This window comes from Euleptes europaea, chromosome 1, assembly GCF_029931775.1.
Source record: "Euleptes europaea isolate rEulEur1 chromosome 1, rEulEur1.hap1, whole genome shotgun sequence".
Classification (NCBI taxonomy): Eukaryota; Metazoa; Chordata; class Lepidosauria; order Squamata; family Sphaerodactylidae; genus Euleptes; species Euleptes europaea.
The window spans coordinates 7,720,042-7,744,245 of NC_079312.1; the positions used below are offsets into that span (position 1 = coordinate 7,720,042).

General features: G+C 46.7%; 2 protein-coding genes across 2 annotated transcripts in view; both read left to right on the forward strand.

The window, feature by feature from the left end:
- The window catches only part of LOC130479732 (zinc finger protein 665-like), a 40,129-nt gene extending 20,583 nt beyond the window's left edge, over positions 1–19,546 (forward strand). The window contains exons 5-6 of the mRNA XM_056852179.1: positions 17,749–17,949; positions 19,493–19,546. Of these exons, the coding sequence (XP_056708157.1) occupies positions 17,749–17,949; positions 19,493–19,546 (255 nt within the window). The remainder of the gene's footprint in view (positions 1–17,748; positions 17,950–19,492) is intronic.
- A 2,369-nt stretch (positions 19,547–21,915) lies between these two features.
- LOC130479818 (zinc finger protein 501-like) lies at positions 21,916–23,784 on the forward strand. Its single transcript, XM_056852264.1, has 2 exons — positions 21,916–22,890; positions 23,395–23,784. Exons 1-2 carry the CDS (start codon positions 21,916–21,918, stop codon positions 23,782–23,784), a joined length of 1,365 nt encoding a protein of 454 aa, XP_056708242.1.
- The last annotated feature ends 420 nt before the right edge of the window (positions 23,785–24,204 follow it).

Sequence of the window (24,204 nt, forward strand, 5' to 3'; positions counted from 1 at the left end):
CACATCCTGGGGCAGGGAGTTCCACAATTTGACCATGCGTTATGTGAAGAAATACTTCCTTTTATCTGTTTTGAATCTCTCACCCTCCAGCTTCAGCAGATGACCCCACGTTCTAGTATTACAAGAGAGGGAGAAAAGCTTCTCCCTGTCCACTCTCTCCAAACCATGCACAGTTTTATAGACCTCTATCATGTCTCCCCTTAATTGCCTTTCCAAGCTAAACAGCCCTAAGCTTTTATAACCGCTCCTCATAGGGCAGTTGCTCTAGCCTCTGGTCATTTTGGTTGCTCTTTTCTGCCCCTTGTCAAGCACTGCAATATCCTTTTTTAGGTGTGGTGACCAGAACTGTACACAGTATTCCAAGTGTGATCTCACCATAGATTTGTACAAGGGCAGTATGATAGCAGTAGTTTTTTCTCTATTCCTCGTCTAATTATGGCCAGTGTGGAATTTGCCTTTTTCACAGCAGCTGAGCCCTGGGCTAACATCTTCATTGAGCTATCCACTACCACTCCAAGATCCCTTTCTTGATGTGTCGTTGCCAGAACAGATTCTCAAGTAAAGTCTCCAGTCTTGTGTGGGAGGTGATGTACTCCAGGCATAAATCACCTGGATGAATGTTAATCAGTGTACGCTCAAGTAGTTTCAGAGCTAGAAGTGCAAATTTTCTGCCTTTCCCACCTCTATTCATATCTTCCCAAATCTAATCATCCTGATTACATTTTGCATCTTACTTCTGCATCCTGATTCATGTTGCCTTTTCTTTGTAACATGCCTCCCACCTTCTGATGGATAAGAGGGTTGATGGGTCTTCAATTTTATTTGTATCTGACTAAATGAACTGTGATCCACAGAGCTTCTGGAAATTGTTGTTAGTCCTTAAGGTGGTGCCAAACTTAAAAATATGATCTATTACTACAGAAAAATAGGCATGATGTACATCATGAAGGCTGCATGATGTAGCCTGATCTCAGAAGTTAAGTGGGGTCAGTAGTTGGAAAGGAGACTACCAAGGAAGACTCTGCAGAGGAAGGCCCTGGCAAACCACCTCTGCTTCTCACTTGCCTTAAAAACCACTTGCTGTGGCCACCATAAGTTAGCTTTGATTTGATGGCACTTTACACACACACACACACACACACACACACCTACAGACCAATGCACACAAACACACTACAGAGTGACATAGCTACCCACCTGAAACTTTTCATAACCTATGTAAATTCAATTGCTATACGATCAAGAGGTATCCTAGGACTCATGATATTATTAATCTTCTATGAACAAAGGTAAAAGGTAAAGGTAGTCCCCTGTGCAAGCACCGCGTCATTCCTGACCCATGGGGTGATGTCACATCCCGATACTAGGCAGACTTCGTTTACGGCAGTGGTTTGCCATTGCCTTCCCCAGTCATCTTCCCTTTCCCCCCAGCAAGCTGGGAGCCAGCGTGGTGTAGTGGTTAAGAGCAGTGGTTTGGAGCGGTGGAGTCTGATCTGGAGAACCGGGTTTGATTCCCCACTCCTCCACATGAGCAATGGAGGCTAATCTGGTGAACTGGATTTGTTTCCCCACTCCTACACATAGCCAGCTGGGTGACCTTGAGCAAGTCACATTCTCTCAGCTTCACCTACCTCACAGGGTGTCTGTTGTGGGGAGGGGAAGGGAAGGTGATTGTAAGCTGGTTTGAGTCTCCCTTAAGTAGTAGAGAAAGTCGGAATATAAAAACCAGCTCTTCTTCTACTACTCATTTGACCGACCTCGGAAGGGTGGAAGGCTGAGTCAACCTTGAGCCGGCTACTTGAAACTGACTCCCGTCGCGATCGAACTTGCATCGTGAGCAGAGCTTTGAATGCAGAACTGCAGCTTACCACTCTGCACAATGGGGCTGTATACTACAGAATATGAACAAAAGTCTGTATTTTTCCACCAAGCTCCAGAGCAAAAGCATTTTCCTTTTCTTGCATTGAGAAATGAGATTAAGCACCCAGAGTCATTCAAGGGCAACAGAAAACAACTTGGAAATATTTATATACAACATTTATATCCTGTCTTTCTGCCCACTCGGGGCCACGCAATTTGGGTCTAGTATTTACCGGTAGTCCTTTCAAGAGTGTTTGTGTGCCCAGAATTTTTGTGAGGGCAAAATATTTCCCATATTCAATCTATGTAAAAGATCATTGTCCCAAGATGAGGAGGAGGAAGAAGAGGAATTAGTTTTTATATGCTGACTTTCTCTACCACTTAAGGAAGAAACAAACTGGCTTACAATCACCTTCCCCTCCCCACAACCGACACCCTGTGAAGTAGGTGGGGCTGAGAGAGCTCTTAAGAGAACTTACTAGCCCATGGTCACCCAGGTGGCTTTTTAATGTGGAGGAGTGGGGAAACCATCCTGGTTCACCAGATTAGCGTCCACCACTCCAATCCACTGCTCTTAACCACTACACCACACAGTCTCTTCATACACAAAATGAACTGTGGCCAATAAGCACCAAGTTGAAAACAAAAGGTAGTGGGGAAAAGGAGAAATTGCAGGGTAGCAACAGTAGATGTTTCAGAGATTTCCAGTGACTAAGGGGCAAGTCCTGTCTTTTTTCCAGGGGCAGGAAGGTAAGGGGGTTCCTTGCAAATGTCCAAGTAGGAGCATTCACTAAGAGCAAGATGGATGGGAGATGAGCAGACCTGGTAACTATTATTTTTATTTTTCAAATTTATAGTCCACCCTTCGTCTCCAGCGAGCCAGGCTCAGGGCGGATAACAACAATTAAAAACATAAATATCCAATATATAAAATCATCACTATAATTAAAACCATAATCTCAATAAAACATGGCCATAAATATACCTAGGAGCCACAACAAAATATATATCAGCAAATCAGCCCCCCACAGATTTCAAGAGTGGGGGACAGGATGGGGAGGCAGGAAAGATGGAACTACAAGCTTTAAAGGAAATTCACCACATAATCTATAAATAAGATGCCCTGAACCTGGCCTTTGGGCCGGGGAGGGTGGGGTAAAAGTGTGATGAATTAAATAAATCTTGTTTGTTGTTTTATTCAGCTTTGTGGTTCAGTGATTTCTTTATGCTCAATATAAAATGTACCTCCCAGCAGCGACCAAGAGGGAAGGCTCATATCACAAAACCAAGCAGGTTCCCTAAACTGATCAGAGATACAATTTTCTCGCTGTCAAGAAAGTGCCTTCTTTGGTTACAAGGATCAGTGAAGGTATTCCAATCCCTCAATACCTGCAAATCAGCAGCCTGCTTGTCACAAGATTGCAGAAAGGAGAGCTTAACATGAAATTGACAACTATTTCTAAAATAAAATAATCTTTGTTGATCCTGTGTAACATGCTGTGTGCACTTGTCTGGGGTTCTTCTCAAGGCTGATTTGATGGTTTGTTGAAGTATAAAAGTTGGGGGGGTGTAAAGTGCTGTAGAGTCACAGCCAACTTACCGCGAATCCAGCAATGGGCTTTCAAGGCAAGTGAGAATTAGAGGTGATTTGCCATTTGCCTTCCTCTGCAGAGTCTTCCTTGGTGGTCTCCCTTCCGAGATCTGATGAGATCGGGTTATACCATGCCACCTTCCCCCCCCAGTATAATAATAGATATTCTATACCTCTGAACTAAGTTGATAATACTGCATAACCCTGAGGAATTTATCTATTGTGCCTGTTTTATGTTAGATGTAAACAGTTTCTTCTGCAAAATAAATAAAATTTTAAAAGGATCTGTCACCGTATGTAAACTGTTTGAGTCCATTGCAAATAGCTATTCTGTGCCAGAACGGTCCCTTCATTTCTGACACCGCAAGCCTTCCTGACATCCTGAAACAAGTGGCCAATTTTGAGGCTCCGAGCTTTAGTTTCTGACGAGTTATGTCTGCTTCAGACAACCATAGGTTCCAATGCAAAAAACAACCCATGGGTGGGGGGACGGGAGGTTCTGGGGATTGCCTGGCCCAGGATGTTCCGATTCCTTTGATGTTAGGCACTGCAAATTTGAGGCCCCTGCTTTATTTTGTCAACCCTTTGGGGATCAAGCGCTACCAAAGAGGCAATGCAGGAGGGAAAAGGAAGCAAAACAGAAGCAGAGGCAGGAATCGGTTGCCTGTCAGAACAGGATTAAGCCTCAAGTCCCAGCCCAAGATGTAATGTGAGGGGTGGGTGGGGGAAATAACAGAAAGAGAATTCATAAGGGCCCTATGAATGCAAAAGGATCCTCCTGCAGGTTCAGTGTTAAAAATATGAGACTGTGCTGGGAAACACACTTTCTTGGAGTGTGGAAAGAACTGCTTTCAGCATAGCCACGTAACATCACATAAAAGGCTTCACCACTTATAGTTAAAACCAAAGACTTTAAATAAATCATAGAGTAGCATGGTCAAAGTAGCATGGTAGTTGCCAGAAGAGATAGTGTTAAGTGAAGCTTTCAGGTATTCCTCCCTGCAGTTCTCATGTAAAAACATAAGAAAAGCCATGCTGGATCAGACCATCTTTATGGCCCTCCTCTGAATGTGCTCCAGCTTGTCTACATCCTTCTTAAATTGCGGTGCCCAAAAATGAACGCAATACTCTAGGTGAGGTCTAACCAGAGCAGAGTAAAGCAACACCATCATTTTGCATGATCTGGACACTATACTTCTGTTGATACAGCCCAAGATCACATTTGCCTTTTTAGCTACCGCATCACATTGTTGACTCATGTTCAGTGTTTGGTCTACTAAGACCCCAAGATCCTTTTCTCCCACACTACTGTTACGACAAGTCTCCCCTGTTCTATAATTATGCATTTGATTTTTCCTACCTAAATGCAGAATCAAACCAGCTTACAATCACCTTCCCTTCCCCTCCCCACAACAGACACCCTGTGATGTAGGTGAGGCTGAGAGAGCTCTAAGAGCAGTGACTAGCCCAAGGTCACCCAGCTAGCTTCGTATGTAGGAGTGGGGAAACAAATCCAGTTCACCAGATTAGCCTCCGCCTTTCATGTGGAGGAGTGGGGAATAAAACCTGGTTCTCCAGATCAGACTCCACTGCTCCAGACCATACCACCACTCTTAACCACTACACTGCACTGGCTCTCAAGTGATATATTGTACTTCCCAATGTATCAAGTTGATTCACATACAAGCGTTTAAACCTTTATTTTCTATAGAGAGTGATTTTTTTGGGCAGTCACTGGTTTGTTTCTTAAACTTAAGCTTCATGCATTTAAAAACCTTATTCTGAGAAGGGGTCCATAGGCTTCACCAGACTGCCAAAGGGGTTCAAGGCACAAAAAATATTAGGAACCCCTGATATAGACTAAAGTTGTGCCTGCTCACTGCACTTGAGATTTTTAATCATCGTTTGAGTACTAAATGAGCAGCTCAGCCTAGAGTTACCATTCTCCAGGTGGGGCCTGGATGTTTCACCGAATTACAACGGATCTCCACACTACACAGATCGGTCCCCCCTAAGAAATGCCAGCTTCCAGGTGAGTCCTGTGTTGTGGAGGGGGTTGAACTAGATGATCCAGGTGGTCCCTTCCAACTCTATGATTCTATCCCCTGGGATTACAGCTCATCTCCAGACTACCAAGATCAGTTCCCCTGGGGAAAATGGATGCTTTTGAGGGTGGACTCTGTGGCATTGTACCCCACCGTCCTCCCCAAGCTCCACCCCCAAATCTCCAGGAATTTCTCAACCTGGATCTGGCAACTCTACCCCCCTCCCCGCCGCCAGTGACCTGGCAACCCTGTGTGTGTGTCAAGTGCCGTCAAGTCGTTTCGGACTCATGGCGACCGCATGAATCAACGTCCTCCAAAGTGTCCTATCCTTAACAGTCTTGCTCAGATCTTGCAAATTGAGGGCTGTGGCTTCCTTATAGAGTCAATCCATCTCTTGATGGGTCTTCCTCTTTTCCTGCTGCCTTCAACCTTTCCTAGCATGATTGTCTTTTCCAGTGACTCTTGTCTTCTCATGTCCAAAGTACAACAGCCTCAGTTTAGTCATTTTAGCTTCTAGGGTCAGTTCAGGCTTGATTTGATCTAGAACCCACTGATTTGTTTTTTTGGCTGTCCAGGGTATCCGTAACCCTCTCCTCCAACACCACATTTCAAAGTAATCTACTTTCTTCCTATCAGCTTTCTTCATTGTCCAGCTCTCACACCCATACATAGTGATAGGGAATATGATGGCATGAATTAACCTGATCTTGGTTGCTAGTGACACACCCTTACACTTCAGAATATTTTCTAGTTCCTTCATGACTGCCCTTCCCGGCCTCCATCTCCTTCTGATTTCTTGGCTGCCCTCTCCCTTTTGGTTGTGTCAGCCCTTGGCCCACAGAACCAGAAATCACCACAAAGTCATATAGAGTCCAAGCAGATGGCTTTTACTGGTCAAATAGGCATACAGTGCAAACGAATAAAATGACAGCTATGAGAGACTCACTAGCTGGGAGATAATATAAAGCAGAAAAGGCGGGAGATTACAAGCATAGGCTGAACACAGTTTCCCAGGAGCTGAGTTCCCAGGCCTAGGTATGCGACCTTGAGGGCCAGACAGTACAGCGCAGAGACAGAGGCAATAACGAAACCGAGATAGCAACCTGACATTCTGCTCCCCTCAAGGCCCCCTCCCAGTCCGCAAGGGGGCTGGCTTATCCGGGTAAGCAATGTGAAAGGCGTTGACGAGGTCGGGGGCGGAGACATCCCGTGCGCGCACCCATTCGTCATAGGCAGGGGGGAAATGTTTCCAACGGACTAAATACTGCAGGTTGCCATGGTGAACACGGGAGTCAAGGATCTTGGAGACTTCGAAGTGTTCCTCCCCCCCCACCATGATGGGTTGCGCAGGAGGTGGATCCGGATGCCACTGTGGAGAAGCAACATGGGGTTTGAGGAGGCTAATGTGGAAAACAGGATGCACACGCCTCAAGGATTTGGGGAGAGCCAGTTCCACCGTGACAGGGTTTATGACCCGGGTGATAGGGAAAGGGCCAATGAATTTAGCACTGAGCTTATGGCACGGACGGGTGGAACGGAGATTTTTGGTGGAAAGGTAAACCAAAGCACCCACTTGCAGATCACCCCCGGGGGAGCGATGTTTGTCAGCTTGTGCTTTGTATTTACGCTTGGCCCGGTCGAGGTTGCTAACGAGCCAGGGCCAAGTGGTACGGAGGGCGTGTGCCCAGGAGGCAATGTCGGGGTTCCCTTCCCCCTCTACATCATCTGCAGGAGCAATAGGACTGAAATCTTGTCCATACACAGCAAAAAATGGGCTAAAACCTGTGGATTGATGCATGGCATTATTGTAGGCATATTCTGCTAAAGGTAACAGTTCCACCCAGTCATCCTGGTGGTAGTTAACATAACAGCGTAAATAACATTCAAGTACAGCATTGACACGTTCAGTTTGACCATCAGTTTGGGGATGGTATGCACTAGACAAACCTTGTTCCACTCCCACCAACTTGAGGAAAGCTTTCCAAAACTTAGAAACGAAACCACTCCCGCGGTCACAAATTATCTTACGCGGAAACGAATGTAAACGAAAGATATGCGTCACGAAGAGGCGGGCCAGTTTCTGAGCAGAGGGGATCCCTACGCATGGAATCAAATGTATTTGTTTAGAAAACAAATCAGTAACAACCCACAACACAGTTTTACCCCCACTGAGAGGGAGATCAGTCATAAAGTCCATAGCAATCACTTCCCAAGGTTTGCTGGGCGTTTCAAGAGGTTGTAGCAGTCCCGGGGGTTTGCCCTGCGATCGTTTCGCAGCGGCACAAACGGGACAGCTGCGGATGAAAGAGTCAATGTCGGAACGCATTCCCCCCCACCAGAACTGTCTGCGCAATAAGTGAAGGGTTTTCAGAAACCCAAAGTGCCCAGCTGTTTTGGCTCCATGAGCTAAATGCAAAACGTCCTTCCGGAGAGCTTTGGGTACATACAATTTCGAGTCCTTGTACCAGGACCCTCCCTGTTCCAAAACAGGAGGTAGGGTATGAGCGGAGCGTTCTAAAAGGCACTGGTCCCGAAGGACATTTAAAAAGGACTCGGAGATGGGGATTTTGGAGGGGGCCCCCCCGTCGGTCATGGTGATCTTAGAAACAGTTATGGGGCTAGTGCTTACGTGCGGCGGCGCGCAGACTGCAGGCGGCTGGGCGGCCGGAGGGATAGGAAGGGCGGGAACGCCGGTCTGTTGCGGTGGCGGCTGGGCAGCCGGTTGGGCTGACGGAGCTTGTAAGTTGGGTACGGCGTGCTGATGCTGGGATCGAGTTTGCACAGCCAGCACAGGTAGGGCCCCACGTTGCATAGGGGTGAACAGAGAGTTGGTGGGTCTCACGAGTTTTACCGGATATTGTGGTAAACGGGAGAGGGCATCCGCGAGAACGTTCTGCTTCCCAGGGACGTGCTTCAGGGTGAAACGGAACTGAGCAAAGAACTCCGCCCACCGTTGTTGTTTCGCCGACAGCTTATGGGACCCCGTGAGGGCAGCTAGATTTTTGTGATCGGTCCAAACCTCAAAGGGGACTTTAGACCCTTCCAAGAATTGCCGCCATAGAGTCAGTGCATGATGAACCGCTGAGGCCTCTTTCTCCCAGATGGGCCAGTTTAATTGAGCGTGCGCAATTTTTTTTGAAAAGTAAGCGCAAGGGTGAAGAAGACCATCCGGTCCTTGCTGGAGGAGGGCCCCTCCCATGGCTACATCGGAAGCATCGACTTGCACAATGAACATTTGATTTGGGTTTGGGTGCTGTAGCACCGGCTCCGAAGTGAAGAGGCGTTTGAGGGCCAGAAAAGCGGCTTGGCATTGCTCAGTCCACAGGATTGTTGCGGAGGGCAAGGCAGCCGAGCTTACTTTTCCCTTAGTTTTCAGTAGGTCCGTAATGGGTAGAGCCACCTGGGCGAAGTTAGGGATGAATCCCCGATAGAAGTTTGCAAATCCCAGAAATTGTTGTACTTGCTTACGGTTGGTGGGGGGAGTCCAATCGAGGACGGCTTGGACTTTGGCGGGGTCCATGCGAAGACCTTGGTGGGAGATGATGTATCCCAAAAACGTGAGTTTGCTTTGATGAAATTCGCATTTAGCTAGTTTTGCGAAAAGTTGATGGTCACGCAGGCGTTGCAGAACTTCCCGGACCAGAGCTACATGCTCGTTCATAGTTTTCGAATAAATGAGAATGTCATCTAAATAGACCACCACCCCACGATATAGAAGGTCATGTAGGATTTCATTGATGAGTTGCATGAAGACCCCCGGGGCCCCTTTTAATCCGAACGGCATTACAAGGAATTCATACATTCCGAAACAGCTAGAGAAGGCAGTGAGGTGCTCATCCCCTTCGCGGATACTGACTCAGTAGTAGGCTTCCACCAAGTCTAACTTAGAGAACACACGGCCTTCCTGTAATTGTCCCAAAATATCCGATATTAATGGGATAGGATAGGCGTTGGTCTGGGTAACCTCATTGAGCTTTCTGAAGTCAATGCACAGGCGAAGGTCGCCCTCTTTTTTCCGGACGAAAAACGCGGGGGCCGAGTTTGGGGCATTCGAAGGGCGAATGAACCCTCTGGCGAGGTTTTTGTCCAAAAAGTCCCGGAGGACAGTGCGCTCGGAAGCGCTCATAGGGTAAATCTTACTCTTGGTTAATGTGCAGTCCTTTACCACTTCAATCGCACAGTCTGAGGCCCGGTGGGGGGGTAAGGCATCACATTCCCTAAGGTCGAAGACATCTTCAAAGTCCCGGTATACAGCAGGTAGAACCGGTGGTGCTGGGGCAGTAGAGGTTAATGCTGGAACGGGCGGATATAGCAGAGCAAAGTTCTGCCGATGCTGGTCGCAGGTGGGACTAGCGAAGGAGATAGTGTTTGTTTCCCAATCAATACTGGGACTATGTCCTTTAATCCAGTTAATTCCCAAGACTACTTCGAATCGGATAGGGGCTATAGTGAAGTCTATTTGTTCCCAGTGGGAACCAATTCCCATCGCTACCCCTACGGTTCGGTGATCAACTGGACCCCCCTGGAAATCGCTCCCGTCCATTTGGGCAAATTGGACAGGGTTTGGCAAAGCCTCAGATTCGGCTTTGAGAGCAGCAAAAGTGGCCTCGCTTATGAGAGTGCGACAGCAACCGGAGTCAATGAGTGCTTTGACGGGCAATTGGGGACCACCTTTATGGTGTTGTAGAACTGCGTCCACGTAGACAGTGGTGTCCACTTCCTTGATTTTAGTGGGAGCATTCGGTTTAGCAGGGGAATCTGCAGAGGTCTGTGGAGACGCTCCATTCACCACAGACCGAAGCCGTTTTTTGACAAGTCGAGGGGAGATTCTAGGTTTAAGGCTGGAGAATTCCATGGGTCTCCTTCATCTGAGGATGGAGAGTTGTCCCCCAATGGGGCACTTGTAATCCGAGACCCAGCAGGGTCATCAGTAGTAGGCAGGGAGGTCTGGTCTCCAACGTGAAGTGCAGAGGGTGTGGGTCTTCCCGGCGCTGCGCTGCGGGTGGCCGTGGTGCCTCTGCGTGGTGGACGACCTCTGGCTCGGGTTGTCGTGCTGGGGCGAGATGCTTCCGGGCGGTACGGGCAGACAGCTGCAAAGTGACCCATTCCTCCGCAAATAAGACAGGCCCCCCTCTGAAACCGGTCTTCCCGTTCATGGGGCGGGCGTGCGGGATTCCGTGGAGTGGGCGGTGGCGCCTTGGGCTGGGGTTTTTGGGTGCCTTTTTCCCTGTGCTTTTGGCGGACATGGGAAACATAGCGTCGGCGGCTTTCCACTTCCTCGGCTAATAGGATCCATCCCTCAAGAGTATCAGGATCCCCTCGCATGTAAGACCAGTTCAGAATATCAGGGTGTAGGGATTCCCTGAAATGATGAATTAGGGTGGCCTCGGGCCATCCCACAATTTTACTCGCCAGTCTCTGAAATTCATCGGCAAACTCTCGAACCGGAGTGGAGCCTTGCCTGAGTTGTAACAGTTCTGATTTGGCTCGTTCCCCCAGGAAGGGGTCTTCAAACCTCCTCCGCAAAGCAGTCATAAAGTTGTTGAGGGTACGGATAGAGCGGGAACGGGTGTCGAACTGGAGGACCATCCATTCCGCTGCTTTACCCGTTAGAAGGGAAGCCACATAGCGCACCCTGCTATCCTCTGTGGGGAACAATTGTCCCTGTTCCCGCATATAGCTGTCCACTTGATGCAGAAAACAAGGTAGAGTCTCGAGGGACCCATCGTAAGTAGTTCTCAATTTGAGTTGCTTCCAAGGTCCGGGTACAGGCTGAACCGGTTGAACAGGCGGTCCGGGTGGCGGTACAACGGGAGCTCCGGGAGGCGGAGGCAGAACAGGCACGTTAGCGGGTGGCTGGCCGGGAACCCCCGGACCCGGGGGTAGAGCGGGCTGTGCCTGGGCTAAGAGAGCTTGTTGTAACTGTCTATTGTCCTGAAGCATACGCTCCATTAGTTCTTGGAGCTGATCGACACGGTCGGAGAGTTCCCGATTCCGGGCATGTAAGAGGTAAACGTCCTCACCTGGGCCGCCAGTGCGCTGAGGTTTACTTGTCCGAAAACTCGTGGCCCATTGAGAGGTGTCTTCATAAAGGTTCTCTTCCTCAGACTCCTCTGGATCCTGACGTCGGCCAGCAAGGCGGCGTGCGCGTTGGGTTGTGCGCGACGGAGCAAAAATTGGGGAGAAAGAGAGACCTAACGGGCCCCCTGTTCTGTCTTTGGGACGGGTGTCCATTGGTGCCCGCTCCTTAGCCCTGGCAGCTTGAGCCTCGGCCTCCTTAGCTGCTTCAGCAGCTTTCTTATCCGCAAGAACCTTGGCGTTCTCAAGTCTTTGGGCCATAGCTGCAGTAACACGTGGTAACAGCTCCGTTTCCAGAAGTGCAAGTATGGGATCGGGGGCCCCGCCAAGTAGTGGCTGTATCCGAACTGCAATTGCGGGCGCATCGGCCTCGAATGTTGAGGCCAAATGTTGGGTCAAGGTGGCCACCGGGGTGTCCTTTGTACAGTCCACAAGGAGGAGAGCTGTGTGAACGGCAATCCGCTTGGCCTCAGCCTGACAATCGGCTGCATTAGGTACCAGGGAAAAAACTTCCGGCGCGGCTCCTGCCATCGTAGCACTTTCCCGGGTAACAGAGCGCGTCAACGTCCTGGATGGGAGAGACTCCCGAGAGATGAGATTGTCCAAAAGTTCAGTCAGTACTTGTAAATCCTCGGATGCCAACCGGGCATCATCCAGTAATTGATCAAAATCCTGAAGGTCTAAATGAGTATCAGTAGCTTCCGAAGTTAACATCCAGAGAACCCCCTTTAGAGACTGCCACTGTGTCTGCACCAGTCTCCGCAAGCGGCAAACCTCTAGGGTAGTCCGGAAAAGTTCAGCGATTAAGTCTTGTAACAGAGTAGGATCCTCAGAGAAGGGCTCCAGGGTAGTAGATCACTTGGAGAGCTGCACAGCTCCCATCCAAGTGGCAGGCGAACCCTCCTGGGCTCCAGCCTGGCTAGTAGAATGGTGAAGGGATAGCTGTCATAATGTCAGCCCTTGGCCCACAGAACCAGAAATCACCACAAAGTCATATAGAGTCCAAGCAGATGGCTTTTACTGGTCAAATAGGCATACAGTGCAAACGAATAAAATGACAGCTATGAGAGACTCACTAGCTGGGAGATAATATAAAGCAGAAAAGGCGGGAGATTACAAGCATAGGCTGAACACAGTTTCCCAGGAGCTGAGTTCCCAGGCCTAGGTATGCGACCTTGAGGGCCAGACAGTACAGCGCAGAGACAGAGGCAATAACGAAACCGAGATAGCAACCTGACAGGTTGATGGTGGAGCCAAGGAACAGAAAGTCTTCAACAATTTCAGTCTCCTCATCTTCAACCTCAAAGTTGTGTAATTCTCCTGTAGTCATTACTTTTGTCTTCTTGATGTTCAGCTGCAGTCCTGCTTTGGCACTTTCTCTTTTCTCTTCTAACTTTCAGCAGTAGTCCTGTCGTTTCGAGTCCTCCCTATTTTCTGCCAGTAATGTAGTTATCAACCCTAGCCCCCTTTTATTCCTGTTTTCTGAGTTTATGCTTCCCACAGAGAGGAGGATGGAGCCTTTTATTAATACAGTTTTCATGCCATCCATTAAAATGGGAACAGAATAGCCTGACCATTTGCTGTGGGATGTCGTATTTATTTGATCTGGGGTGGCTGGTTACCGCACTTTATATTCCCAGCGATGTATTAAGAGTTTGAAAATGTTGTAAAAAACATCGCTTTAAAAGGGTTTTTGGATACCACAGCTTATAAATGGTTGGAAGACGTCTTCACAGCTAAAGCGTCCAAACAAAGTGCGAACAGTATTTTTTATAACATTTTCAAACTCTTAATGCATCACTGGGAATACGAGTGCTGTAACCCTATTTGCTCCTGTTCCCTCGAACCGCACTTTGGGGGTTACCGCACTTGTATTCCCAGCGATGTATTAAGACATTTTCAAACTCTTAATACATAGCTGGGAATGCAAAGTGCGGTAACCCCCATTGCTTTAAAAGGGTTTTTGGATACCACGGCTTATAAATGGTGGGAAGACATCTTCACAGCTAAAGGGGGGGGGGGAATGCGAACAGTATTTTTTTATAATGTTTTCAAACTTTTACTACATCGCTGGGAATACCTAGTGCGGTAACAGCCAATGTGTGGTTTTTCAACACATGCTTTTTACTTTACTCTTAAGTTCTGCATCTTTTTTAATACGATGTTTTTCCTTAGTATCAGAAGTCTTTGGCTGGTATTCCCAGCAATGTATTAAGAGTTTGAAAATGTTATTAAAAAACATCGCTTTAAAAGAGTTTTTGGATGCCAGGGCTAAAAAATGGTGGGAAGACGTCTTCGCAGCTAAAGGGGCCAAACAAAGTGCAAACAGTATTTTTTTTTATAACGTTTTCAAACTCTTAATACATCGGCGGGGATACATAGAAAGTGCAAACAGTATTTTTGTATAGCGTTTTCAAACTCCTAATACATCGCTGGGAATACAAAGTGCGGTAACCCCCATCGCTTTAAAAGGGTTTTTGGAGACCACGGCTTATCAGTGGTGGGAAGACGTCTTCGCAGCTAAAGGGGCCAAACAAAGTGCGAACAGTATTTTTTTAATAGCGTTTTCAAACTCCTAATACATCGCTGGGAATACAAAGTGCGGTAACAGCCGCTTTCTAAGGGTTAACGCGAGAGAGTCGCAGCCGTAGATCGGCACATTGCCTGCTTCTCTCCTCCCCATCCCACCCCACCCCTTGCGCAAGATGCTCCTGGGTCTCCCAGGTATCTGCTTGAACGGCTTGCACGGATCTGGTAAGCTCGAAGGGGCTGGGGTGGGGGGAGAGACGTGGAAGGGGGTGGGGGGGGACTGCAATGCAAGATCCAAAGCAAAGAGAGAAGAGGGGCGTTAAGTGCATGGGAGAGAGGGAGACCCTTGGTCCCTTTTGTGCAGAGCCGTCTTGCAGGTCCCTGCAAACCCCCGAGTGCCCAGTGGGTAGCCGTGTTCGTCCGTCTGCAGCAGTAGAAAAGGGCCAGAGTCCAGTAGCACCTTAAAGAAGCATCTGAAGAAGTGAGCTGTGGCTCACGAAAGCTCACACCCTACCAGAAAATATTTTTTGTTAGTCTTTAAGGTGCTGCTGGACTCTGGCCCCTTTTCTGCTACCCGAGTGCAGAATCTGTTGGGTCTTCGGTAGCGAGTTTCATTGTATTTCAGACAGTCAGGGGTTAAATTGTTTGTAACCAAGCCATCGCCATTGTATTTTAGATCTTACTATGTGAAGTTGTAGAACTCCCAGCTATGAATCTGGGAAGTGATAGGAAACGTAAGATGTAGTAAGGAATTTGTTATTTTAAACTCAAGCTACCCTTCCCTGATGTTAGTAAGTAAAGTTGATTTTTGCTAAGAGAAGAGACTACTAGTCTTTATTGTGTGCGTGCAACCTTAATTAGCTTCTACCGCTAATACCATTAATATTCAACCATCCATTTCCTCTGACAAGGGTATCCAATTCCCATCAGAATCTGAACCCGGCACCTTGGGAGGCTGGACGAGGCTCAAATGGTTTCAGGTTCCGTAGAGGCATTTTTGGGAAGGAGAGGCAACAATGTGTTGGGGGTGGGGAGGGAGCGGGGAGGAGTCCTAGGGTGAGATTGAGGCTGGGGGAGATGGACGGGGAAGGGGGAGAATGGGGTTGGGGGCGAAGGGATCAGGATGCATGCAGTTGGGGGGGTCTAAGGAGTTCTGAAGAAAAAAAGCTGAGAAAGGGATAATTCAGAGGAACCGGATTAAAAGGGGCTGTGATGCTTGGCTCTCAGGAAAGGCATGCAAAATGCAGCTTCGAGAGAAGAAAGGGGGATCTTCTGAGAAAAGTTTCCTCTTTGGTGATAATGCTGTGCCTTTTTGTCCTTTGAAAGCTAAGGGATGTTTTAATAGCCTGGGCTGGAGAGGCCCACCCCACTGTTTTCCCACATCATCATGGTGTGGTTATGCACATACACACCCATACCCCACATACACAGGTCTCCAATCTGGTTTTACTCCAAAGTTTTGGGAAAGTTCACAGTAAAGCCTGGGTACTTGCCATTGGGGCGGGAGGGGGGGAATTCAGCTTTTCCTGGTCTGGCCCAAGTGACAGCCCATTTTACCTGCCTTTGTCTCCTCCCCTCCTGTAATTGGGTGAGCTTTTTGTGTTTTAATTGGCAATTTTCATTATAACAAAGAATTCAGGTCTCTGAATTCTTAGCTTTCTTTGTTTCTTTTTTTAAAGACCGTCTCTAACCCCTTTTGTTGCAGAGATATGCCTTTCCCCTTGTATCTCCGCACAAAAAAAAAATGAAACCTAGAAGTTCCGAGAACTTGGTTCACATACTACTATGTTCAATTGCCCTTAAAAAAAATAATAGAAAAAAGCCCTGATGGTTTGCGGGACAGCAATGGCCACAGTGGATTTTATTTTATATTTTTATTTCCAAAATTTCTATCTTTCCTTTCTGCCCTTACAAGGATGGGGAAAATGTGGGGAAACGTGCCCTGTGGAAGTCCTGTTGCTTCAACACTGTCATGGCAGCCACACCATCAGTGGTGAAACCACACGTGCGTGTCTCCACATGGAAGACGCCTTGGATGGTTCCTCCCCTGTCTCCCCTTCTCCTTTTTTCTATTTCCAGTCCTAGGCTGTCTCCCCACATGTCTCCTCTCCTTTTCTCTTCTGAAATCCTGGTCCTCTCACTTGGGGGATGCTTTTCTCCTCTCCTGGGCATGCGTAAAGGGGAGTTTTCCCTCCAGACTCCATGAGATTGTTGAAGGTTCTCTTCAGAGTCAGCAATGCCAGATGGAAGACAAGGGACGTGGTTAGTGTTGCCAGCTCCAGGCTGGGAAGGGACTGTGGTTGGTATAATGCCGTAGGTTCCACCTTCCAAAGCAGCCATTTCCTCTGGGGGAATTGATCTCTGTCACCTGGACATCCGTTGTAATAGCAGGAGATCTCCAGCCACCACCTGGAGGCTGGCAACCCTAGATGCGGTCCCTGTCTGGCACGTATACATTTGAGACTCAAACCTGGGGCCAAACTCTCCTGAGCCTTCCTAGATAAGATGCAATATCTTGAATTGCACCCCAAAACGAATCTGGAGAGAAGTTCACTCAAGGGACGAGCACCAAAATATTGAATCTGCAGCAAAAAAGGATTTCTCGCCTTTCTTTCTCTCCCTCCCAAACAGGGGAAAGACAACCTTGGTGCCGTCTCCGCCATCTTCTGCCTCTGGTGAAGGGAAAAGAGACATCATGCAGCCTGCTCAGGTACCGGGGAGGGGGAGCTCACTGGGGAGACATGCAGTGGACAGCGATGGGACAGTTAATAGCCTTTCTTGTGAGGGGTCATTACGTTAAATCAGCACATGGATGCTAAAAAAGGTCTCTACCAGTCTGGTCCACCCATTGGCAGATCAAGCGGAGAGGGCGTTAAAAACCTCTTTGTCTCCTTCAACACCCATGAAGGCAAGCCCTTACACTCCTGTAAGCCAAATATCTTTGTGTGCTCAAATGCTCCTCTCTCCAGAAGGGCCTTCTTCTCAGAGGTAGAGCTTGTATCTGTGATAAGGGAAGGAGGAGTCCAGTAAGAAAGCCAGAGCAGGGGGCAGGCTTGGAGCCCTCTTTGGCCTTGGTTTGCCTCCAAGGACAGCTGGGAAGGGAAAGCCTCACAGCTCTGATCCCCTCCTGGCTGCTTCTGTTCAGAAATTCTCTATCAACCTTTAATGGCATACGGGTTTAAGTTACAATCATAAACATGGTTATATCCAGATAAAATAATACAGTAATACAGTTTATATGTAAATAAAATAATAAATCATGACAACAATCAAGTAGGTTCGCAGTTGGTTCCTTGAATCCTCATCGCAGCTAAAAAAAACTTTGCTACCTCCACTGTAATACAGGGACGCTGATCAGCCAGGAGGAAAGCCACTTTGACCTTTGTGAGGAGACAGGAAATATCCTGCATCAGTGGATCAATGCAGGTTTCCCATAAGGGCACGTAAAAAGCACAATAAAGCAATACATGAGCCACTGTTTTTTATAGGTCCTGCAAGCGTGGGCAGGTCTGGTTACAGGCAGGGATGTTCTTAAATCTACTCCAAAGAATTTCAGTTGGGAGGATGTTCAGAAATTGTGTGCTTGGTTTTCTCTCACAGACCAATTTCCCACCAATATAAAGAAACGCCTTCTTCTTTCTGCAGGGTAGGATATCCTTTGAAGAAGTGGCTGTGTATTTCACCCAGGAGGAGTGGACCCTGCTGCACCCAGCCCAAAAAGCTATGTACAAGGAAGTCATGCTGGAAAATTTTGGGAATGTGGTTTCTCTGGGTGAGGATCATTTTTTCTTTGGCTATCTCCAAAGAAGAGCGACCATGGCTATTGCACAGTTCACTGTAAGGAAGGTAATGTTGAGGAAGGTTGTAGTCAGGCCCATTGGCTAAGCTCCAACAAACACGCGGGGAATCAAACACGGTTCTCCAGATCAGAATCCACTGCTCCATACCACTACACCACTCTGGCTCCCTCTCTAAAGCCTGGTTTCTGGTGTGTATGTGTTGGCAAAGTCCTTGGGGTAATAACCAATCAGCTTCCCATCTGTTACTTAGTTCCCACCCTGGCAAGCCGTGGTTGTTTTCTGTTGCTCAAGAAGGTCAGACCAGAACCAACTGGTTGAAATTAAATCATAAGAGTTTCCGTCTAGACATTAAGAAGCATTTTCTAACAGTTAGAGCGGTTCTTCAGTGGAACAGGCTTCCTCGGGAGGTGGTAAGCTCTCCTTCCCTGGAGGTTTTTAAGAAGAGGTTAGATGGCCATCTGTCAGCAATGCTGGTTCTGTGACCTTAGGCAGATGATGGGATGGAGGGCATCGGCCATCTTCTGGTCACTAAGGGTGTGGAGGGGAGAGGTAGTTGTGAATTTCCTGCATTGTGCAGGGGGTTGGACTTGATGGCCATGGTGGTCCCTTCCAACTCTATGATTCTATGATTCATGCCTGCCAATGCTAGATGGATGAGCTTTGGTCCAATTGCCATATTTATGGTCCGGCAGAGTCAGGATGGCTTGGACCTGCTGAACATTTATATGCACACAGAAGAGCCATAATTGTGTTTTTGTTTTCTCCTGAAAAAGGACCTCTGATTGCCAAACCTGACCTCATATCCTGGCTGGAGGAAGAGAAAAAGCTGTTTGACCGTGGTTGCAATGAAGTGGAGGGATTGGCAGGTAGGCCTGTAGAGGGACTCGTAGTATCTGTGGGGTTCTATCCAAGGTTTGGTGGGTCTCCCTGGTCAAGCTTTAGTAGTTCAGATTACTCCTACCTCAAATTCTGCCCCAAACATTAGCTTTGCCCTTTTGGGGAAAGGTCTCACAAGCCCTGTTTCAGCCAACACAGGAATGAGAAAGCTACTCAGCCTTCCTGGATCTCTGGTCCAGCCGGGCTCTCCATTCTCTGCTCCCCTTCTATTTTGTTTTCTCCCTTTGGTACCAGCCACCATCACTGACCATGTGTGATGAACTATATTCAAGTCCACTTGCGCCTAAGACACCAACAAGATTTTGAGGGTATGAGCTTTTGTTGTTGTGAATGTATAAATGCGCTGAGGTTCAGCCAGGCTCATGGTGTAATCTCCCATTTAAACTTATCTGTTTGAGGAGTGCTGCTCTTAGGATAAGCTACTGATTCTTGGTGTTGCAGGCATTCAAAACAATCCAATACTTTGTTTTCATTGTTTGGGGCTTCCCCGTCATGGATTCAGTAACATGGGCTCAAGATGGAGTTCCAGTTACAGAAATGGAGGAATGACAAAACGTCTTAAGGGAAAGTGCTCTTCCTCATGCTCAGGGATTTTGTAATCTCCCACTTGTGGGTCACCTTTCACTTCCTGTCCAAATGTTATTCCTAGGTGTGATTCTCTGGGTGAGGGGTGAGCCCTTTGTTCTCCTCAGGCTGGAGCCAACTACATTTCTATAGAACTAAAGTACTCTGTGCTTGTGAAGTGATAGAAAAGAGCAAGAGTCCAATAGCACCTTAAAGACTAACAACATTGCTGGCAGGGTATGAGGTATTTAAAGAAGTGAGCTGTGGTTCACGAAAGCTCATATCCTGCCAGAAATTTTGTTAGTCTTTAAGGTGCTTTTTTCTACTGCTATTAACAGACTAACATGGGTTGGGTTTGCATTCCATACTGGCTCACAGACCATAAGGTGCTCCTTGCTGGCTATGACAGTGAAAGACACAGGGGAATGAGTCACATGAAGTGACATGAAGTGACTCATTCCCCTGTGTCTTTCACTGTCATAGCCAGCAAGGAGCACCTTATGGTCTGTGAGCCAGTATGGAATGCAAACCCAACCCAATTATATTAACCTTTGATGGAAATTCTGTGTTGGGAGACGTCATTGTTACTTCTTGTCAATTTGAACATATGAAGCTGCCTCCTGTCAGTGTGGTGAAGGGGTTAAGAGCAGTGGTTTGGAGCGGTGGACTCTTAATTTGGAGAACTGGGTTTGATTCCCCACTCCTCCACATGAGCAATGGATGCCAGTCTGGTGAACCAGGTTGGGTTTCCCCACTCCTCCACATGAAGCCAGCTGGGTGACTTGGGCTAGTCACAGTTCTCTTAGAGCTCTCTCAGACCCACCTACCTCACAGGGTGTCTGTTGCTGGGAGGGGAAGGTGATTGGAAGCCGGTTTGATTCTTCCTGAAGTGGTAGAGAAAGTAGCATTTAAAAACCAATTCCTCCTCCTCCTTCTAAATGAGACTACTGGTCAATCTAGCCACTGTGGCTAGCAAGCACTCTAAGGCAAGGGTGTTTCATCCCTCCATCACACCTATGTTTTTTTGAACGGGAGATCCCAGGGATTGAGCCTGGGACCTTGCGCATAGAGACATGACCCAAACCAATTCCAAACAACATGTGGATACAGTGTTTTGTTCTTCACCCCCATATAACAAAGGTCGCTGTTGAGCAAGATCTTCCAGAGGAAACCCTTGCTTTTCTGGCATATTTTAAACCCAAGCCAGGATTCTTCAATTATTACCATATTGCATGTATTCTGGAGCAGCTAGTCTGAAAGCTGCCTTTGTATTTCAAGAAAGGTGCAGAAGTATTGTTCAGAGTGGGAGGGCTGCAGAGCAAATACCCGGGTAGTGGTGGGAGGGACACACACACCCATATGTGATCAGTGGTCAAGTTGGAGGGACAGCCAGTGTGGTCTCAGGTTGAGCTGGATATAGCTCAGTCTCTGGGTTAATAGGAAGAAAAGATGAATTTTATACCCCACTTTTTCTCTACCATCAGAAAGCAGCTTACGATTTTCCCCTTCCTCTCCCCACCTTTGAGGTAGGTGAGGCTGAGTTCTGAGAGAACTGTGACCGGCCCAAATTCACCCAGCAGGCTTCATGTGGAGGAGTGGGGAAACCACGCTGTCTCACACGTGAGGCAGGAGTGCTCCTCCCTTCCATGGGAATAGGAGGCTCAAAGCTGCTCCTCTTTCTGCTGCTGGTCAAACTGGAGGTGAACAGGAAGCAGTCATCTTTACAGTCAGGGATTCTTAGGAAAGCAGAAAACAGTCTCAAAAAAATGACTTGTTGAGCCTGCCTCCTTAAAATGTGTGTGTCCTTTGGACATAGATTGATTTTGTTTCTGTGGGGACTGGAAAAAGGAGTGTCCACACCTCTGCTGGGCATCTTTTCTTGGGCTCGGCTAAGGTGAGGTAGGGATTATAGGTTTAATGGAAATGTTACACTTTTGCCCATTCTTGCTTTCTTCCTGCTCTGTTTCTAAAATGAATCATACTATGCTGAAGCCTTTGGGATATCCTGCTCCTTGATCTTAATAGAAGGGAAAAGAAAATATGGGCTATGTTCAACCTCCCAAATCATTCAGCTGACCTGTCCCTGGCTAGAGATTCACTGGCTTTCTCCTCCAGTAAGGTGTAGTGTTTAAGAGCGGTGGACTCTAATCTGGAGAACTGGATTTCATTCCCCTCTCCTCCACATGAAGCCTGCTGGGTGACCTTGGGCCAGAACACTCTCTGCCCCACCTACATCACAAGGTGCCTGTTGTGAGGAAGGGAAGGGAAGGTGATTGTAAGCTGCTTTGAGACTCTTTCACCTTTCTCCTCCAACATCAGAGAAGGATCTCTCGGCTAATAACAGTGACAGGGAAAAGTTATTTCTCTATCACTGATATTAACTCCTGATTGATCAATAGAATCTAATATGTCACAGGATCAGTTCTCCATCAAGTTGTTTTGATACGTGTCCAGACAACAAAACTTTGAATTCCCTAATTTCAGGATCCATTATTTCTCAGGATTTATTACAAAGTTTCTCTTTCTTTCAGCAGGAGGTGTATGGGAGACTATGAATGAAAGGAAATTGATGGAGAAAGAAGATACATATCCAGATGTGAAAGAGAATGTTGAATATTGCAATTTACTGCGGATGGAGGAGGGAAAACACCCACTTAAAGTGAGGAATACTTCCAGTCTTCTAAAGGGTGATGACAGTCATGAAATTCCAATACTACAAAAAATGTACAAAGTTGACAAAGGGAATGAGGAAATTGTAAGTGGACAAACAATTTCTGAAAAGTCAGACATTATTATGCATTGGAAAGCCCATAACAGAAAGAAAATATTTAAATTCCTGAAATACAGAAAGAACTTCCATCAGAGTGGAAACCTTACTTCCCATCACACAGAGGAGAAAAAATATAAATGCCAGGAGTGTGGGAAAAGCTTCAGTCTGAGTTGGCACCTTAATTCACATCAAAGGATTCACACAGGGGAGAAACCATATAAGTGCCTGGAGTGTGGGAAAAGTTTCAGTCAGAGTGGAAACCTTGCTTCCCATCAAAGGATTCACACAGGGGAGAAAAAGTATAAATGCCCGGAATGTGGCAAAACCTTTAGTCAGAATGCACACCTTACTTCCCATCAAAGAATTCACACAGGCGAGAAACCATATAAATGCATGGAGTGTGGAAAAGGCTTCAGTCAGAGTGGTAATCTTACATTACATCAAAGAAGTCACACACAGGAGAAACCCTATAAATGCCTGGAGTGTGGAAAAAGCTTTAGTCACAGTGGAAGCCTTACTTCACATCAAAGAACTCACACAGGGGAGAAACCCTATAAATGCCTGGAGTGTGGGAAAAACTTCAGTAACAGCAGACACCTTACTTCCCACCAAAGAATTCACACAGGGGAGAAAAAATACCAGTGCTTCAAGTGTGGGAAAAAATTTGGTCAGAGTGGAAGCCTTACATCCCATGAAAGAATTCACACAGGGGAGAAACCTTATAAATGCCTGGAATGTGGAAAAGCCTTCTGTCAGATTACACACCTTACTTCCCATTACACAATCCACACAGGGGAGAAACCATATAAATGCCTAATGTGTGGGAAAAGCTTCAGTAACAGTGGATACCTTACTTCCCATCAAAGAATTCATAGTGGGGAAAAACCATATAAATGCCTGGAATGTGGAAAAGGCTTTAGACGGAAAGACAGCCTAATTTCCCATCAAAGAATTCACACAGGGGAGAAAAAATATAAATGCCTAGAGTGTGGAAAAAGTTTTGGTCAGAGTGGAAGTCTTATTTCCCATCAAAGAATTCATACAGGTGAGAAACCATATAAATGTCTGGAATGTGGAAAAACCTTCAGTAATAGTGGTAGCCTTATTTCCCATCAAAGAATTCATACAAGAGAGAAACTATATAAATGTCTGGAGTGTGGAAAAACCTTCACTAACAGTAGATGCCTTACATCCCATGAAAGAATTCACACTGGGAATAAACCATATAAATGCCTAGAGTGTGGAAATACCTTCAGCAACAGTGGAAATCTTACTTCCCATCAAAGAATTCACACAGGAGAGAAACCATATAAATGCCTTAAGTGCGGAAAATGCTTCAGTCAAAGTGGAACCCTTCTTTACCATCAAAGAATTCACACAGGAGAAAAACCATATAAATGCCTGGAGTGTGGAAAAGGTTTTAATAACAGTGGATCCCTTACTTCCCATCAAAGAATTCACACAGGAGAGAAACCATATAAATGTCTGGAATGTGAAAAAAGCTTCAGTAAGAGTGGAAATCTTACTTCCCATCAAAGAATTCACACAGGGGAAAAACCATATAAATGCCTAGAGTGTGGGAAATGCTTCAGTCAAAGTGGAAATCTTGGTTCACACCAAAGAACTCACATAGGGGTGAAAAACAAATGAATGCTGAATGTGGATAGACATTACATTGAAGTAAATTGGATTAGAAAGTAGTGCAATAAAAGAGTAGAATATAGACTGTAGTTATGAGTTGTGATGTAATGCATCAGCTCAGGAGGTGACCCTTATCAGGGATTACATGTTTTTTCTTCCTGTTCTTCAGATCCAGCCCAACTAAGAATTGTTGAAGTTAAACTCAAATGTTGTTAGATTTTGTTATCCACTTGCTGATTCACTCATGAGCTTTGTCTGATTTGGAATCCTTGTTGTTCAATTCAAATATTATAATTCAAATGTTTCCCTATTTTGTAATTGTCTTACTGATTGACTGAATAACTATTGTAATCCACCTTTAGTTTCAGTGAGAAAGGTGAACTATAAATGAAGATAAATAAAGCTAAAATGGTTCAGAGATTAAACACA